We start from the raw sequence: 20,851 nt of genomic DNA on the forward strand, positions 1-20,851 counted from the left end.
TGTGTGTGTGTGTGTGTGTGTGTGTGTGTGTGTGTGTGTGTGTGTGTGTGTGTGTGTGTGTGTGTGTGTGTGTGTGTGTGTGTGTGCGTGTGTGTGCGCGCGTGCGCGCGCGTGCGTGCGTGTGCGCGCTAGCGTGCTAGCTAGCTAGCTATATGATGTTCTGTTGTTGTTTAAGATTATCAATGGCAGGCCACTGGGATTTGGCCTAGTTCTACCAATTGGCCAGTCCACCCCTGTATTCTGGAATAATTTATAAGGGGAAGACCTGGAATGATCCAAGTGTAAGCCAGTACGGAGGGGTGTACTGGAGTACCTAAAGTTTTCTGTTTTGAGAAGCTTGTTCAGCATGTAACATTTAATTTCTGGTTTTATAGTTGATATATTTTATATTGATATAGCCAGAAGTGTTTGGGAATGTTGCGGTAGCGTAATGTTGTTTGATTGATTTCCAATTAACTTTGGTTTGTCTTGTAGGAGGGGCTTCCGGTATAAAGGAAGAAGGCAGAGGATGCTCTGAGTAGAACAGCTTTGGCCTGGAAGGGCAAATGTACTAGTGTGCAATAGTCAGGGCCTGATATATTGTTTTTTTGTGTTGTTTAATATCACTTTGTAATGATAATTTGAATAGTTTATACTTAGTTTCCTCGTTTGTTTTTAAATTTTTGATATATTTTTGCAATAATTCACCCTTACACTACTGCACTTTCCACATGTCTGGTGAAGAAATAAATTGAAGCACCAGGTGAAGAACTTCTGCGATGGACTGGCGACCTGTCCAGGGTGTACCTCGCCTTTCGTCCGATGTCAGCTGGGATTGCCTCCAGCCCCCCGCGACCCTGTACGCAGGATAAGCGGTTGACGATGGAAGGATTGATGGTGAAGAACTCCTGAGTCCATGTCTCCTCCTTCCACCATGGGGCTAAACATTATAGCTCGATTTGTACAATCAGCTTGCATTGTGATAAACTAACATACTATTACTTTGAAATCCTCACAAGCATATCTGCCTTTTTTGCTACGGTGTCTAGTTCAACCACATGTCCTTTAATATTATACACTTTAATTTTACATTAATAAAAGGCTTTAGTTGCCACCATAGGATATTCCACAATAATGCCATCGACATAGAACAGTGTCATTTTTACAAATCTCATGTTAACGTCTGCTTTAATGTCTATGCTGCTTGACAGAAGGTCAGTATTTCTGCCATACTTGATTAGTGTTCACAGGCACTATTTTACTGGACAGGGTAATATGATTATAAAAAAAACTATTATAATTCTAACTATTGTCTACAATATCTAAATTAAATACCCCATTACATTACCTGCTGAAACATAAACAATCTGATCACGCTTAATTAAAAAAACAAAAACATTGTCTCTGTTCTAGATATTCAGCATTATATTTTTTACCTCAAGAACAGTAGCCGATTCCCCAGCTTCATCAAACATTTTGTGTTTGTGTGTTGAGTTCAGGCTTACAGGATCTCGCTTTGCAAACTACATCTCTTTAATGCACAGCATGTCATAGTCATCAAAAAGCTCTTCGAAAACAAGGCAATCTGTTTTTATCACACTGTGCCTTACATGCATATTAAATGGCACAACCAGACTTTTATTTGTTTTTTTCCTTACCTCTTTTCTGTTCTTTGTACCACTCTGGACTGTACTAGGCGCTAGGTGTTCCATTTATTTCAACTTGAAATGCATTAAAGAAGAACATGAGGTGAAAAACCTGCTCCAAGCAATTCTGCAAAGATTTACATGAAACCAACATGTATTGTGGTTCCATGTAAAAAAAAAACACACTATGACAACTCTTCCATCTCTATAGATTAAGCATATCAGTTCAATTCACCAGTTTTTATCTTTGTCTTTATTTAGCGGTATGTGCTTGATGTGTTATTTGTGCATGTGTTTAATGTGCCCCAGGTGTTGGACCATATTTTTATTAATCTATTGCCTGCTGTCACAGTGTTGTAATCATGAGCACAAGATGTGACATTATGATGTTTTCATGTGAGTGTGTGTGTGTGTGTGTGTGTGTGTGCCAATGTAATGCAATAATGAACAGAGACTATGATACGATCAGAGATATTCCAGTCTCCAGAGCAGATGTTACTCAACCTCCCATCTCCACACTGCGCTGATCATATTAAGCAGACAAGACGTATCTGCATGTGTCTGTGTGTGTTCATGTTTGTGTTTATGTGTGTGTGATAGACAGAAAGAGAGTGGGAGGGAGCAGTGCAGATGGGGAATTCTAACTAGACTTATGCTGGGCCTGGAACAAGTGTCTAATACATTCATTGAGAACAAACGTTGTTGGTGGATCACAACATGCTCGCAGTTACATTTGAATACTTGATTTGGAAACAGTTAAGAACTTTCACTGTCAAGAGATGAAGTTTTCTTCATATCTAATAATAAGCAACTTTAATTAATTGTGATGGGTATTAGTTTTCAGAGTCAGTGTTGTGATTCTTTGATATGATTACAGTAATTGAAATGTGACAAGATAATTAGTAGCCTCTCTCTTACACCAGTTTGAGATAACCACAATCCACATGAACTTGATTGCCTTCTAACACTGTTGCTACTAGAGATGTAACAGTATGGAAATTTCATAGCAAGATTATAGTGGCCAAAATAAAAATAAAATTAGTAACACTTTGCACGTTTTGTTTGCATAAACATTAAAATAATAACAGCCAATACGTTATGTAAACATATGAAAACAATATCAAATGTGCATTAACATTAAAGATGTTATAGCGTTATACAGTATATGACCCCATGCAAAATTTACATAAATACAAATGAGTATAAAAGGGGCTATATGTAGTTTTTAATAAGAAATGTACCACTTTATTGACTATTTGTGAGTAGGTTGTAACCTCACATAAAAATTAACCACACACCTGCTGTCTCATTTGCTTGTAACGAACACTGACGGACAGTACTGCTTCCTATGTGAAGAAATCAGGTTGGATTTTCTGTGAAATCCATTTCTTGTCGTAGACTGTGGCGTTCTTGCACGCTCAGGAGCCTCTTGCCTACTGATTCTGAACTATACATAGTGACAACACAGACCGTTCTCATCTCAGGGTGTCCAATACCAACTGAAGATACCCTTCGGTGTCTGTGTGAGACGCCTTGGGGCGTCTCGTACAGACTGGAAGTTTTAAAGGTGTTGACAGTCCCCCAAAGCCCCCTACCCTTACCATAACCATCAGACATGTTAGTGCCTAAACCTAAGCAGGTAGGGTTAGCCTCTTTTGTGTTGCTGCGACGTAGCAAACTGTGGCGTTTCATACGGACACTAAAGGGTACCTTTAGCGTCAAATAATTATGCTTTGTCACACTGTCTGAATGCGTCGGTAATGACGCACCGAGATGAGAATGTGTTGGACAACGCTGCAGCTAACGAAATGGAGTCTACTTACACCAAAAACTGACTGACTGAACACAAACTCCACGTAAGGATAAAAACAACAAAAAGGTTTAATGTGCCCGTCATGCCAAACGAAAAACAAATCGACGTTGACATGCAGAGCCATTGCTGGTAGCAGAGTAGAAGCCATAGAAGCACAAAAAGGACAAAACAACAATGTGCTCAGCTCCTGAAATGCATCTGAGATGCTTCCAGTGGAAGTTAATGCTGTGCAGAGGACGGACAAAACCATGGCGCAGCAGTAGCCACAATCAGTGGACTCTGGGTAAAATGTTATTTATATTTTACTTCTAGGAGATGATGCACTTTAAGGACTAGTCTTATTTTGATGCAAAGATTTGTACATTAGCAGAAATGCAGCACATCATGGATGTGAAAAAGTTGCCTGTATGTAAGTGGTTCCTATCTGAAACCTCACTGCTGGAGGCTACTGAAAACTACACATGGCCCCGTTAAGAAAGAGATAAAATTATATGAAAATTTCATATACAGTTGCCAAAATTATCACAGTTGAAAGTAAAATGTGCTGAAAATTATTGAAATGTACCAATACACACACTGAAACCATCTGGAACCAAGTTTTACATTGAAAACCATAAATAAAATAAAATGTGTTTGCATAAACATTAAAATAATAACAGCCCATACCTTTATATATAAATGCAGTAAGCCCATGTACAATTTACATAAATACAAACAAGTGTTGAGAAGACACTAATAGTAATTGCAATGAGCCCAATAACTGACAAATACAGAGGAGTCTTGTGACCCACACTAGTCTACAGTGTTTCTTCTGTTGGAACACTTTTACAACTAATTCAATGATTGCCGGATTTTAAATGAACAAAATATGTTAGTTGGGTGACTAAACTGCATAATGTGTTGTCACGTGCAATGTGCAAATAGATTCTGCAGACACATGACACGTATAGCAGTAGAACAGCCTGTTTTTCTAAGTAGGTAACACTGAGTGCTTCAGTTTACAAGCTGTTAGCAAGTTAGACAGACAAACCATGACATGTTCCCTCATTCCAAAGTCTCCACTTCATGCATTCACTTTAAAGCTATTTTCTTCAATCAAGTTTCCATCAGCACTTTTATGAAAACCAAAATAATGCTTATTAATAAATAATTTACAAATCCTATACAGATCAGTTTAAATCCATTAATTCCAACAACTTTTGAGCTGCCAGATTAAAAAAAAAAACTACCACTTATTTTAAGAAAATCGCTACCAATAACCCGGATAAAGATATATAAAAAATTCCATTTATTAATGATTATTTATTGAGGTGGGTAAAATCAACGTTTCAAATGAAAATGTGAAAACAATGAGAAAGGGTTTGGTGTAGTGATGAACCTACAGAGAAGCAGCACCTGAATCTGCAGTTCCCTACAGCTTTACAGAGCTTTATTGTTTAAAGTCCACAACTTTACTGTTTTGGTTTATTCTCAGTGTTCTCATAGCGTTATTTTCAGTCATAGCAGGTAGCTGTTTTCAGTGACAAAGCTCTAAAATCTAACTGTATACTACCTGCTCAGCACCAAATGTTAGACAGACAAAGTTAGCAACTAGCTGGTTGATTGATTACATTTGTAATATTGGCTTATTGAATTGCTGAAATTTTATTCATCCACCACATGATTACACACTCTGATGACAAAATGTGCTTGAATTGTAAAACACACAATTTGGGAAAAAATAAATAAAACGGAATCAGAAAACAGATTTCATAGGGCCCTATCCATGGTCACATTGCTCAATATGTGAATGTAGCATAACTGTAGCTTCAGGAGGTACTAGATTTAGCGGTAAAAATGTAAAAGAGGAACGGAGAAGATGACGAACCTAAACAGGCATAAATTAGTGTGCCACGTCTTTGACGGCACCACAGATCCGTAACTGCTCCGCGACACTAGTAGTTTCGGGGGGTCTACCACCCCCCTTGAAATAAACCATAGGGGAAATACTGATATTGTTGCACTGTAAAGGCTGGATGTGCAACATATCAAATTAAAAGGTAAGGATGATATGTCCATGTTGTGTTCACACATTGTTATACTGCCCCCAAGTGGCCCAGAAAAACATGTTACGGCAAGTTTAAGGACTTTTTTTTGGCTCATTAAAACCAATGAAAATTTATTAATGGATTTCCCATTTATGCAACTATATGAATGACACATAGCATATGATAAACACTAGCCAACAGGATTTATCACAACCTGGCAACTCAAAATATGCTCCTGTTACTGGCTTATAACTTATCTGTAAGGATTTGAAAATTAATTATTAATTATTGTTAAATCCACTAGTTACAACTAACCTTTATACATGTCTTTCTAGAAAGTGGTCCCTTTGTCTTTTTGCCTTTTGAATTAGACGATCAGGACTCAATGTTTGCATTGAAAAGTGGATTCTCTTTAAAATCTGATCAGGTGACAAACAATATAAATTCTGTGAAGTGGACAGTAGAGATACACACATCTTTGAGATACACACATGAGAGCAAAACAGCTAAAGACAGCGAATGAGACATGGAGCAGCTGTAGATTTACTGTTCCCATCGGAGGGTTTGGCCTCTGAGAGAAGCCATGTGGAGCAGCACCACTCTCCCCTGGGCTCTCACAGCTGCAGATACCTCTGCTCTTTCTCTCTCTCATGCTCTCATTCTCCCTTTACTCACCTCCTTCGCCTTCGATCCTTGTATCCCTCAATTATTGCCGCCTTCGTTCTCTAGTGAATTCTCTCCTGTGTCCAGCCCCTGACCTTTTGCCAGGATTCTTCGTCAAATTGGAATTTGAAATCAACCTTTCTTTATCTCTTCTGGTCCTTCCTTCCTCCTACTGCATGTCTTCTCTCTCTCCGCAACTCTCCTCTTTAGTCTTCTGTGCTCTTTTATATTACTCATATCTTACACTTTTTCCTGTCTTCTCCCTTCTTCTATTTGACGCTGTCTGTCCGTCTGTCCTGTTTTCCATTTCTTGTTTTCTTAAGTTTCCTCTTGTTTCTTTGTCATCTATTTTTCACAATAACTCAAAGTATTTATCAGACATGCACAAAGCAGGGTGCGTTTGTTTGCCCTTGTCCCAAAAAATAAACTGAAGAATTGCTTTACTGAACAACCCCCAACCACCCTTGTGTATATCTTTCTTTATCATCCCACTGTTTATTCTCATGAGCTACGTTTTAATGAAAACTACAAAGACTGTGATCATGCTGAGTCGGAGTATTGTTTTTCTCTCTTTGGACTGTGCGTTCTGTGAATCCATCTGCTCGTAATGCCCTTTCCCCCTTCCCTTCTCTGGCTCCTCTCTTTTCAACTTCTCATACTGACCCTTCACATAACCCCCATTTTTACTTTCTTGCCATCCCTTTGAACTGAGACTCATTATGGCGAATAACAGGCATTCATAAATGCGGTCATGTAGTCAGAAATGAGGAAGGGAAACATAAGACTGGATGTGGGTGTTAATGATCTTTTAGACTGTTACTACTCTTGTGAGTATTGCTTTGTTATCTGCGGGAGAAGGCAGTGTGCTCTGAATGGCCCATTGATTTCAGGCGTGTGGAGCCTTTACACTTACATGCGCACAATCGCATGCACGCACATACACATGAGCATATATACTTTCTCTCTCTCACACACACACACACACATACACACGCAGGGAGTCTGGGAGGCTCTGTGAGGTTTAGTAGAGCCTGTCTCATCTTCCCTGTCTATCCTTTAAGCTGTGCTCTGCTTTCTCACTAAATGCATGGTGGGCTGCTGGGCTGCCCTGGCAGAATGACAACTAAGACTGGTGAGAGCAGGGCAGAAATATCTCTCTGTGGGGCTAGCAGGTAGGACTCCACTGCCATTCAACACTCAGGCCGGCTCCAAATGTTTCTGTGCTTTCTATGGCTGCGGTGTAATGATCTCATACATCAGTGTGCATGAACAGTAGAAGGTGCATGAAATGAGAAATATTATATTATGTGCCCTATTTGGCTGTTCGAATATTGATAGGCACAGCAGTTGTTGCAGCCATCATTAGGCCGTTTTTATGTTGAACTGGGATTAAGATATAGCCAACCAACATATATCAGGCATGCTGCCTGCAGATAGTATTGGATGTTTTTTTCCTCTTAATATTAGATTTTATTATTCTTATGAATTCCTTCTCCTGTTTGCTCCTTTTTCTCATGGAAGAACATCATTCCTAAACCACTCCACTTCCATATCTCCATAGAATTCCCAGTCTCCTTGTATCCATTCTTTCTTTGTCCCCCATTAAGGCTGCAGAGATGCAGTGGCTCACGTCAGGTCTCAAGTGGTCTTCCAGTGACAGAGTGGACTCATTATGTTGTGGAGCTGGAGTATCTATACCACAATAACTAAAAGGGAAACAAATGAGCAGTTAGATCAAGCAGGGGAGTGTGTCATGCACCACCATTAACTAAACCGTTGTAGTGCTAAATTTGTGTGTTTCAACAGAGATACGCTGGCTTCTAATCAATTGTCAGAGACGGCAACTTGCAGTAGCTCTGTAATGAACTGTTATGCCAATTGCGAGAGGTTAGCTGTCACTCAGGGAGTAGTCTAATCAAATCAAGGCTTTGTAGTTTAGAGTTGATTTGAATGTGTTATTGCTTTCTTTGGGTAGCCCGATAACCTCTCTCTTTGTACGTGTTTTGCAAAGAGAAAGTGTAGAGAGATACAGAGAAAAAGAGTCAAAAGAGAAGGGTAATTAGGTATCCTTCCTCACACACCCCACCATATCTCCCAGAGGGGAGAGGAGCCTCGTCAGAGCCCTGTCATGAATTTTTAACAACCCTGTCGGTCTGCTCTCTTGTGTGTATTTGCGGATTTGCATGGGTGAGTGAGAAGGATATATTGACACAAAATACTGTAGTCCTATATTCTCTATTAATGTAACACAAATTGCTTGAGTATGGCGTATGATGTATCAAGAATTAAACAGCTGTTTCTGTTACTCCTGTATCATATTACATACAACATCATGCAGAGAGAGAAATCCTGGACCCAAGGAGAGATCTGTAATCAATATATCCATATATTCATGCACTACTGTAGGGGTGTGTTTCTGCATGCATTTGCATTGCTAGAGTGTCGTACATATGTAATTTAACAAATTGAACATATTGTGAGATATGGTCTGGATGTATGAAACTTGGTTAGCTCAGATTAACATGATGTGATGTTAACATTGACATTAGCTGACATTAACCTAATGACAAGACCTCCTACACTTGGCCTTTTCATCATTGATATGAATCACTGCTCCCCCTTTCCCCCAAGTGGCACACTACAGTCTTAAATCTTATCTTTTATTTATTTTATGAAACACTTTTTGAATGAAAATGTAAAGAACCAGATTTTTGTTTTGAACGTTGTCAAACCTTGGGTGTATTTGCAGCTGAGGTGTCACAGAATTTAATTTTTAATAAGAAAATATTAGGATTTTATACCACCATCCAGCTCTATGTGGGTTTTCTGTACATATTTTTTTTTTGTTTAAAACCTCTAATAACTCAGATAAACACTGGTAAAGCAATCCCATACTGGAACTTGCTTTTGCAAGTTTACATGTTGTTGGTGCAAGTAACATTGGCACAGAGGCTTGTATGAGCAGCAAATGATTGTAACTGAAATGGAGCTGCTGACCTGTGCCACGTATAGATTCTTACAGTGGATTACAAGACACCAAATACCTGTAGGCATTATGCGGCTCTAAATCAGACTTGTTTTCAGGTTACTGATACAATTATTACACTTTATTGGAGCTATTGATTCAGATGTAAATCTCCATAAGGAATCACTAAAATAGTCTAAACACAACGAAATGTCAGCATTCAGAATTTGATGGACACAATTTATATATTGAAAACATATGATTTAGTACTTGATGCCGTGATGGAACTTGTTATTTTTGTACATGGTGAACATGGTGCTAATAACGTCATCCTAACTATTTTGTGTTGGTGTGTATGTGTGGCTCAGATGTGTATAATTGGCTGCTGACAGACAGTGCAGAGGAGGTGGAGACACGTCTGGAACAAGCCCAGGACTGGAGGCCAAAGATATGGGACTGTTGATCAAGAATGGAACCATTGCCGACAGCAGACACATGGTCATAGACACAAATATACACAATCATACCCACACTCAGTAAAAGCACAGAATGCCATATACTATTAGTGTTTCATCCAGTTATTGCTCATGCACAGATCTGACATGCCTGATGTTATACTTTCCTACTCACAAACTCCAACAGATGGATATCAGAAGGAGATTCAGCTATATATGCAATCTATTTTAATCAATTCTAAATGCTTTAATTAATTCAAAATACATCCCTGAGTGGAGTTTCGCTATGGTAACCTTGCTGTTGTGAAGGAAGTCAGTAAGTCAGACAGGTGGGTTTCTTTAAGGGCAATCCTTTCCTCCACAGGGCTGTCATTATCCAGTACAGTTGGAGAAGGGCAAGACAGAGCCAGGCTAAGTTTTGATCTGTGGGGATTTGCCTGGGTGAACATATCACAGTCTTGTGCAATAGTGTCAGTTTCTGTTTGTTACTGTTCTGTTTACCTGCTGTGTCCCCTTTGATCTCATGTCAGTGTTCTTTTATTGTAACCCCTTACCTTTTCCACACTGCAGAAATGCATTAAACGTGAGATAATCTTATATTTAGATTTAAAATGTATGATTGGAATATCTAGCGGTGACTTGGCAAGTCAGATAATTAATTATCAATAAGGATTTTCACTCAAATGTCCCTTGCCTTGTCTTGTAATCCTTAAGATTTCAGTCCTGGTTGATTTGGTGACACCTGTGGTTAGTGGTGGTAGGCCTAACGTCTAGTGCGGTTTAATTATAAACTGACGTAGCTACTATCTTGGGACAAAATATTAAATCTAAAGCTTTACACTTTTGATCGCATGAGTAAATTTTTTTTAACCTGCCACATTCCATTGATAACAATAGTGCCTCACATCATTTAAATCCCTGGTACAGCTGGTACAGATTTGAGCATGTACAGTGAAGTTACAACAACTTCCTGTTTCATGGCAAAACATTTATTTTTGATGCCATGCCACAGGCACGCCCTTAAATGAAAAAGTCACAGCACAGCTGTTTTCATCACCAATGTCTTTAGATTGGACTAATGATGACTGATTACTGGCTAATTCTCTTTGTTATAGTACATTACAATAAATAAAAAAGGGCTAACTTCCTTTTGGGTTTAGGGCATCGCTTCAAGAGGCTTTGTTGTATGTCTGCACATGATACAACCGGCGAACATTTCGTACATGTCGGAGAAACCTGTTGCAGAGGCTGCATTTGCCACGCCCATGCGCGAGACCCATATGACAAGTAAATTTTCGCCACTTTTTCAGCACCTTTAGGCCATCACAAGTGCAGTTCATTTCGGAGAAGGAACATGATTTCTTTAGGTTCAATAGGGTCCTCGCACGGCTGGTGCTTGGGCCCCTAAATATGTCTAAATATCACAATACTCACACAATTAAAGTGTAATTCTAAAGTCATGATGTTTCAGTAATGAATAAAGACAATGTCTACAGATCAGTTAAGGCAGTCATTTGTTCCCAGAGTGATAAATATGTGCTGTTTAGTTTGTGCTTGACCTTTTTACTGCTTGTACTGAAGAAATTTTCTAATGAACTTCTCTTACCACTATTCCCTTTTTCTTTATCGCTTCTTATTGTGTATGTGTGTGTGTCTGTGTGTGTTAGAGAGATGTGTAGAGCAACGGTGATTAGATTTATATCCTCATGTCATTTAATTGTACCCAATTTGATTGACAGCTTCTCGGTAATCCATTTGCACTTGACTTTATTCAGTGATCTGCTATTTCTTACACCCTATTTCTATTCCCCCCCCCCCCACACACACACACACTTTTTCCCGTTCATTTCTCTTGTCATTCCCCACTCTCTCTCTCTCTCTCTCTCTCTCTCTCTCTCACACACACACACACACACACACACACACACACACACACACACACACACACTCTTTTACAGTACAACCTTTTCATCCTGACAGTATGATACTCTGTGGTGTGGCCTTTAACGGACAGTGCTGTAAGGCTGTGATAGCCCTGTGGTTTGAACTCCACAAGTGAGATCATAATCATTTCTCTGTCTCTGCTGGGCCTCCATCGTGCCTTTTAACGTACTCTCTTTTGCTCAGGTTTTCTATAATTAGACTGACGCTGTGAAGGAAGCATACCTTGTGCAGTTTCCAATCTAAATCCCTGTCATACTTCACTCCCCAGAAACTGGCCACAGCTGCTGAGAACTTCCAGATGGAGCATCAGTGGAAAGATGAGTTTGAGGTAACAAAGGGAAACAAATATACAGACACACACGCACCCATTATATACAGTATGTGTGTGTATATTACATACTGTATGTGAGTAAAACATGGATACAAACATTAATGGTTATGGAGGTAGTCTGAATTTACTGGCCATAAATTAATTTAATCGTCTGAATAAGTTTAATCTGTTTTCATCTGTGTCTTTTGTGTGTTATTAGCAGTAATTACAGCTCCATTAGTAAATAGGTTTAGTGCACATTATACTGTGTTATGACGCATTATACCTCTAATTTCAGATGATAGATACTCTGCTTTTTAAGACCCAGATTGGCAGATAATTATAACTCAGAGTAAAGCGGTGGTCAGGACAGAGACAGTTATATATGTGTCTTAAGCTGTGAATTACCTTATTGCTTTCTCAATGGCACAAAAATGCTTTCCCTGGAGTATTGCAGATGGCTGTTGACACACACACAGATGTAAAAAGAGGAACACACTTTACACCAAGCTTAACTCATACAGTATTCATTATATTGGTAGCACCAATTAACATTAATGTACTAATGGAGTTGCCTGCCAACAATATAAAGACCTGTTTAGAAATGGATTAGCTATTTCTTGATTTCATAAATGTTATGCTTCTTTGTGTGACACCCTGAAGCATATTGTGAAGTGATATTTGTGCTTTTGTGTCACTTGTTTACAGGATGATGAAATTGCCTACTACAACGCAAAGGACAATGTGAGCATGCTTTTTTCCTTCTGCCTATTTTCTCTTCTTCTATTTTAGCCACTGCAAAACACACAGGTCGCATTCAGACGTGGGCAAGCGATATGGTTTTGCTACACAGCACCCTCTCTCTCTTGTCCTCCCTTTCACCTCCTCATCTTTCCTCCTGGCCTCCATTTTCCTTCTCCTATTCACCGCATTCATATCTTGTTTTTTCAGACTTGCTTTTTTCATCACCATAGCATTTTACTGCAATCCCTCCCTCTTTTGCCTATTCTCCAGGCTTTTCTTCCCATGTAGCTTCCTCTCCATCATCCCTCCTCCCACCTTCTCTCAGGTGAAGAGGTTTCTGCCATGTTTCTCCTCTAATTGACAGATGAGATGTATGAGCTGGCTACGCTGTTGCTTTATTAGGAAGCAACTGTTCACACTTCCTCTCCCTCCCCCCTTACTTTTTTCTCTCTCTCCACCTCACTACCTCACTCCCTTTCTACCCTGCATTCTTTCCTCCATATCTCATCATGCTTTTCTTCATACATCTCCCTGTCTGTACTGCTCTCATTGATGTAAATTGGTGAATGCACGGTAGGAGTTATAAATCTCCACAAGGGGCATAGACAATCTGGCTGTCTCCTGCAACCCAAGTGAGAATGATAAGAAGGAAAAAAGCAAGATATCGTTAAGCATATAGTCAGTGATGGTGTATTTTCTTAAACGAGCCGGGAGGGTGTGGAAAGTGCAGCGATGATATAATCACGTCAGACAGGAGGTAGTGAGGATGTACAGTCATACTGTCTTTAGGGTCCTGTGCTTTTAAATAAATGCATGCAATGATTCTTCAGCAAATAGAAAAGAGGACTTGTGTGATATCATAAACCTACGGTCTGCGTTACTGTCTGCATCTTGATTTTTATATATGTATATAGTATAAATATATTTTTTTTCCCTCAGCTGGATGCAAATGAGACAGAGGGAAGAAAATATAGGATTCGACCTGACTTCACAGAAGACCCGTCATTTAAACGTTTGACTGATCACAACCACACGGCTGTCCACATCCCCACTGACATCTATGACGGCTGTGAGTACACTCACACACACACACACACACACACACACACACACACATACAAAAACTGTGGTAACCACGGATACAACTGACACACCAGCCCATTATGAAAAGTTGTTTATAGATTGCGCCTCTAGCAAATTTGCCCATGGCTTAATGATGTTTTTAAAAAGTGATACAGCATAATAGGACTGTCTCTGGCTAAGCTGTGTGTCCTTGGGATGTAAATGAACAAAGGGTCCTCTAACTGAAATGAATTTATGTATGCTTTTGGCCTTTGTCTGAGGAAACCTCCAAACATGAGTGTGACAAGGCATTCATTCCATTTTTTTATTTTATTTTAGGAAAGGTTTTGATAATGCGTTTCTTGATTCAACTTTCTCTTATGGTTCGCGGCTTTTATTAATAGTTTGTAAGCAAAATCATAAATTAAATGTTTGACTGATGTGAACTCTAACACGTGGTCCCATTTAATATGTACTATAAATGAGAAGACTGTATAATGTGTTTATACCTATGCCTATTTATACTTACTGCTTAAACTTTATACTGTGAAATTAGACAAGATGGTTAATCGTTTTCCCTATACTACATCCATGGTTGTGATTATGAAAAAGTAAAAACAATACGGAAGTAAATCAGCATGGTTGTTTCCATTAGCATTTATACAAAAATAGAATCTGGCCTAGCTTTGTGTTCTCAGTTGCATTGGAATTGTCTGGCATTGAAGTTCATGTGCTATGTAAAATAATTCAAGATTATAGTGACATAACATATGTGCATCTGTTACATATTGCATTTGTCCCGTTTGTTACAAAAGTACCTTTCTGATCATTTCATCATCATGAGGTGACATTTACCTTGAGTGGTTCAGAATAATTTGATTCTCTAGTGTCCCTGTGACATTAGCACAGCTCAAGTTGAATGTCAATGACTTAAGGATGGTCTGTTGAATATCTTAACTGCAGTCTGAATTATGTATTATATTTGAACAGCTTTCTTTTCCTCTATTTTTACATTTTAAGCACTTGGTTGATGCTCTTATCATACTGTGACTTACAATGAGAGAGCAATAAAGCGTTCAGTGCTCTGCTTAAGGATACTTCACCAGGACACATGGTTCATGATGAGTTTGAACATGAGTCCAATTACAGGATTCTGAGCTGCACTGTTGCTGCTTGGCTTGTGCTTGTGTATTTTTATCTGCGATTGTGTGAGACTGGGTATCTGTGTGTATGTGTTTAGAAATTCAGTAATTAGCGTGTGGTGGGATGTGATGCGTCAGCAGTGACTTGGAGGGACAGCAGAATGGAGTGACTTCCTCACCATGGCCCTCAGCCTGCTGGGGAACCGTCTGGCCCCAAGGTTAAACACATCACCTTTTTAGTTGACCCCAGGCACAGGCAGAAATGAGGGATGGGCACACACCGTTGTCAGGCTCTGTTACCTATAAAAGTTCAAGCCTGGTTTATTAGCATGCTTTTGAACAAGTTGTGACTTTGTCGTTTTTTTCCCCTGAGACATCTCTGGCCATAATCTGGGCTGGATGCCAGACTCCTCACGCTCCCTTTCTCTTAAGGATGCTGTTTATTGAGAGCCTGTAATGAGTATGCATAGATACGTTAAGCTGCTGGGATCTGTCCAGGGCTGAAGTCTGATCTGAGTGAGATGAAAGAAACTATTGGTGCATGTGTGAATGTGTGTGAGGACCCAAAGCTGGTAGCACACTTACTCTACCTAGTGGGGAACATTCTCTGTTATGAAGACTGAAAAGCCAGGCCCGCAAGTTTATTTTGAGGTTGAGACAAGGTTTTAGGATTTAGGTTAGAGTTAGAGTAAGGGTTATGATTGGGCATGTAGTGCTGATAAAAAGTGGCTAAGGAATGAATGTATTCAAAAATGTGTGTGTCTTTGAGTGTACACACGCTCATATACTATGTCAGATATGGGCGCACGTTCAGGAGTTTGTATTTGTATGCTTGGAGAGAAAAGAGACAGAGGATCCATACGTTATTGAGGTTTCAACAGTCCAATTTGATCTTCACCGTATAAATGTTCCAGGAATAGCCTTTGCTCAGATGGAGAAAATTGGATTTTCTGGGAAAAGTGGGAGGCACGTTTATGAAATCACCTTCTATAGGCAGCTGCACATCATCTGTGTGAGACGAGTGTAGGATAGGAAATGGAGACATTGAGATGAGAGAAAGATCACAAAAGCCACTGTTGGTCCAGTGAAGGACAGAGTGTATGGGATGGCGGGAGAGATACAAAGTGACAGACAGAAAAGGAAATGGTTGAATTCAGTGGTGCTGCTTTTGGATACAGAAGCTGAAACGTCATGTATACAATATATATGACACCCCAGGGCTGGACACAGTAATATCATTTTGAACAGTATATATGATATTATTTATTCTTAAGGCTTCCATGCTAGCTAGCAGTTTTTCCCTCAAAAAAGAACAGAACAAAACAACCCACAAGTCAGAAAGAGCCATAGAAAGAGACAAAGAGTTTTGAATGCATAATGACATTTAATGTATTTAATGTATGAAGAATCTAAGTTTTCCATATTCACAGAAAAAATTATTTTTTTTTATCAGGCCGATAAGGGATGACATCCCCCAAATAGTTTCCATATAAAATATAAAGTTTTATAAATCCATTATCAATAGCCTCCAAACGCTCCCCCTCCAAACGCCTCCATGCCATGTCCCAGTCCTACACACCAGCCAGTGCTGTGTGTGCTCTACCACTACGGCCTTGCCTGCAACTTCACGCTTCCCATGCTCCATTCCTTGCTGGTTTCCTATTGTAGCCTTTCCATCACAGGCAGCTTACACTTTGGTGTTTGTATGAATTTAACAAAGAACATATATAAGATGTTATGAGTTTAAGCGGTGCTGTCAGGAGGATTTTGTTACATGTGGACACAGCCAGGCTAACAGTTTCCCCCTGTTTCCAGTCTTTGTGCTAAGCTAAGCTAATGGTTGCTGCATCAAGATAGTGCGTAAGAGAGTGGTATCGATCTTCTCACCCAACTCTCCACAAAAATTAATAAGAGTATTTCCCAAAATGCCACATTTTGATGCTCTAGAAAATGAAACTTTTTTCTGTTGAACTCACTGTCTCTTCTGGCTCAAACAAATCAGAGTGAGATCTCTGCAGTGGAGAGGCAAAGCAGTGACACATAATATACTATTTAATGTAAAAAAATATCATTCATGTTGTATTTGTTAGTGAATGATGTTGCACCCCCAATATCCCACAGATAAAGTCATCACAGGGTGTAGATTTAGTGTGGCATCAAAGCCATGGAGTGTGCAGCCAGGGAATTCATTAGTGTCAGTGGCAATATGGGCGACTAGAGCAAACTGCATCCCTTATGAAGCAGCAGTGGAGTTTAGCTTATTAAATATTATGACTAACTCAGGAGTGTTCAAAACCAATGAAACATTAACAAGCTATATATTACTACTGTGTTAGATGTTTTTGGTTTGCTTGTTTAGCACTGCATTTTGGTTTGTTAGCTTAGAGTATGTGTTTATGTGTATGTGTGCATATCGTCTGTGTGTATTGTGTCTAAATATCAATGAGTGGGCCTGAGTGTAGATGGCGATCCACCTACCTGTCTGTCTTTGTCAGTGTTTGCTCAAAAAACACACATGCAGTTTGTATTTTTCTCATTATCTAACAAGGGCTGTTATTTTCTCTCCCTTTCCCTTTAAAATTCTACACTTAATGAGGGAAATACATTATTGTGCACACACACTGCATGTTCTCTCTCTCTCTCTCTCTCTCTCTAATAAAAAAACATGCACTCCTGGCAACCAGGGCTTCATTAACTCTTCCCTCTGGAGGCATGCATGCAAATGAACAGTGTTTGCTTTGCACATCAATGAGCCACGTCACACTCAATACAGGACACCAATCTCTCTCTCTCACACACTCACACACACACCGCACATACACATGTAGATGTATAGAGTCACAATCAAGAATGTATGCAGTGCTGCATTAGTATAAAGAAAGAAAAAAAAAACAATGACTGAAATAAAAAAGAAGAAGACTTGAGAGACAGAGCAAAGATAGAGTTGGGGCAGCATGTGCAGTGTCTCCATCCATCATGGTGAGTGTTATGTGGCTCTGAGCTGTCTGGGTGCTGTGTCATTATATCCATAATGCCTGTTGCCTCTCACAACACATTCTATCAATCACACACATGCACACATACAAACACACACACACACACACAGACACACACACACACACAGGTTATAGGATGTTTAAGGAAAACCATTCCTCAGTATTTATTACTAAATACCGGCAATGGCTGGTTGAGCTGGCCTAATATTTGCTCATGTATCCTGCTGGGCGAGTGGGCTGACCCTGAGCGTGTGTATGAATCGTAATGAATGTGTGTTAATCTGAGATATCTTGGCCTGCTTACCTACCCTGCTATATCCTTTGATCATTATTGCAGAATGCACACATGGACATGCACACATTTGCACATTGTGGAAAATCAAGATGTGATTGCAGTGATATACTGTATATGTTTTGTGCCAGCGTGTCCCAGTACATGTTGTCCTAGTAAATGTGTGTATCTGTGTGGATTTCTAGCCACCATTGTGCTGAATGAGCTGAACTGGACAGAGGCATTGGAGGAAGTGTTTAGAAAGAACAGAGAAGATGACCCGACCCTTCTCTGGCAGGTGTTTGGTAGCGCTGCAGGTCTGGCTCGCTACTACCCAGGTAAAATAAAAAAACACACACATTTAACATTCAACACAGAGGAAAAGCCCTGGTTGATTATCCGAGCCCCTTAGTTGTTTGTGTATCTGTTTATATCACACTGAAGCTGTTTGTGTTTCCTTCCTTATAAAATTAGAGGTGCACTCATCAGCTGATTATTATTTGGTTAACCTAAGATACAGAATGTGGCGTTTAATCATAACTATAAACAGCCAGACAATATATTCATGAATATGCTTTCTTTACACAGCACTAAGCAAATTAACTCTAACTAAATAATCTCCTTTGCTCAACATTGCATTGATTTTATATGTGATGCCATACATAGGTAATACTATGTTTAACTTATTTTTTTTATTAGTATTAGTATTAGTCTTGTGCTGCTGTCTACTCTGCCAAGCTACTTCTATTTATGAGTTTCTCTGTCATCATAGACTCTGTATAGCTTTATGGGAAAAGTTTATGTCCAAAATTCATGAATTTCAATGGCACTGAATTTATTTTGTTTCTTTTGTTTTTATCTCTTAGCATGCAGTCACATACTCTCATACTGGCTTGTTTTCATGGTGCCCCTAACTAATAGCATACAGATAGAAAGCAGACAATTATTGTCAAAGCCAGTGAATACAGTGCTCCACACTTTGCATCTCAGATGAATATTTATTATCGTATTTCCCTGCTGTTTACCTTGTCATGAATAATTTAAGGAAGCATTAAACATATTATAATGTAGATGGTGTAAAATTGTGGGATTCCATCCAACACACCGGCTGTCTTTATGGCTCAAATGTAAGCTTTTTTTTTTATACCTTCCCTACATGCATCTTTTCTTATCTATACAATATGACCGACAGCGACTAGACTCTGTTCTGGGCTGAATTTGACACTGCATATTGCCAGATATTTGCAGATTAACACTAAAGTCTGACCGTCAGATGTGTCAGAAAACAAACCACAATAAGAATTAATGTTTTATTTCCTTTAATTATGAACAAATTATAATCAACACATAATCTAATCTCCTCCTAAAGCCTCTCCCTGGATGGATGCACGGAAGACTCCCAGTAAAATTGACCTGTATGACGTCCGCAGGAGACCATGGTAAGAACACTGCTAGAAAAAATACTAGAAGCATAACATTTATTCAACGTTGGTCAAAATGCACCACTTCTGTTTCAAACTTTATGTATTCATGTGTGTATATGATGGTCTACTTTTATGGAGTTGCTTGTTTGGCTGTTTTAAATGTAGGTGTTTATGACAGGACATATGTGGCTTTTAGTTATAGTAAGTGTATTTAGGCTTGCTGTACAATATGCTGTTGTTTAACTAGAAATGAATTCAAGTTATAATAATTGTATTATACAGTTTCAAGTATTAAGTAAGTATTAATTTCAGCAACATTGTCCAACACTGTATGTAACTCTCAGTAACTGTATAAGTAATATTGTACTCAAGGTAAATCATTATGTACTGTAAGTCATTGGCCGTGACAAGCTGGTCTTTCATTCATTAATGTCCATCTAGGTACATTCAAGGAGCTGCCTCTCCCAAAGATATGCTAATCCTTGTGGATGCGTGAGTAACTTTATAACCTCATTGATCCATAACCTTCCCATATAAGTCATGATTTCCCCTGATTATAATTCATGCCTTCCTAGATTTTCCACATAATGTAATGCATTTCCCATGGCAGAAGCATTTCTAATTACACTGAGTAAAATCTCACAGGACAAGAACTGAGCTGACAGATTGCAGTGAGAAGCTGTCAGGTTTTTTGCTGTTTGCAGAAGCGGGAGTGTGTCTGGCTTGACTCTCAAACTGATCAGGACCTCCGTCAGTGAAATGCTCGAGACGCTGTCTGATGACGACTATGTCAATGTAGTTTACGTGAGTATTAGTAAACCTTCCAGTTGCTAAACTTGGGTGGACTAACAGAGACTGAACAGAAATCCACATACAGTACATGGAGTTATTGCACACATGCCCACACATACACAACACAAGCCCCGCCCACCCCCCCCCCCCCTACACACACACACACACACACACACACATACAGTGCCTTGCGAAAGTATTCGGCCCCCTTGAACTTTTCGATCTTTTGCCACATTGCAGGCTTCAAACATAAAGATATAAAACTGTAATTTTTTGTGAAGAATCAGCAACAAGTGGGACACAATTATGAAGTGGAACGAAATTTATTGGATATTTCAAACCTTTTTAACAAATAAAAAACAGAAAAATTGGGCGTGCAAAATTATTCAGCCCCCTTAAGTTAATACTTTGTAGCGCCACCTTTTGCTGCGATTACAGCTGTAAGTCGCTTGGGGTACGTCTCTATCAGTTTTGCACATCGAGAGACTGAAATTTTTGCCCATTCCTCCTTGCAAAACAGCTCGAGCTCAGTGAGGTTGGATGGAGAGCGTTTGTGAACAGCAGTTTTCAGTTCTTTCCACAGATTCTCGATTGGATTCAGGTCTGGACTTTGACTTG

General features: G+C 39.3%; 1 protein-coding gene across 7 annotated transcripts in view; it reads left to right on the forward strand.

Annotated features, from left to right (window-relative positions):
* The window catches only part of LOC123962189 (voltage-dependent calcium channel subunit alpha-2/delta-1), a 70,675-nt gene that overhangs the window by 13,570 nt on the left and 36,254 nt on the right, over positions 1–20,851 (forward strand). For 6 of the 7 annotated variants that reach the window (XR_006822881.1, XM_046038165.1, XM_046038163.1 and 3 more), the window contains exons 4-10: positions 11,761–11,820; positions 12,511–12,546; positions 13,486–13,615; positions 18,224–18,355; positions 19,387–19,456; positions 19,883–19,933; positions 20,146–20,245. Coding sequence is in view for 6 of the 7 variants with exons in the window: in XM_046038165.1 (XP_045894121.1) it covers positions 11,761–11,820; positions 12,511–12,546; positions 13,486–13,615; positions 18,224–18,355; positions 19,387–19,456; positions 19,883–19,933; positions 20,146–20,245 (579 nt within the window). In the remaining variant the exon portion in view is untranslated. Of the gene's footprint in view, positions 1–9,472; positions 9,592–11,760; positions 11,821–12,510; positions 12,547–13,485; positions 13,616–18,223; positions 18,356–19,386; positions 19,457–19,882; positions 19,934–20,145; positions 20,246–20,851 lie in introns of those variants that run through there. The other variant, XM_046038168.1, reaches the window with a different exon arrangement.

Source organism: Micropterus dolomieu, linkage group LG22, assembly GCF_021292245.1.
Source record: "Micropterus dolomieu isolate WLL.071019.BEF.003 ecotype Adirondacks linkage group LG22, ASM2129224v1, whole genome shotgun sequence".
In the NCBI taxonomy this organism is placed as follows: Eukaryota; Metazoa; Chordata; class Actinopteri; order Centrarchiformes; family Centrarchidae; genus Micropterus; species Micropterus dolomieu.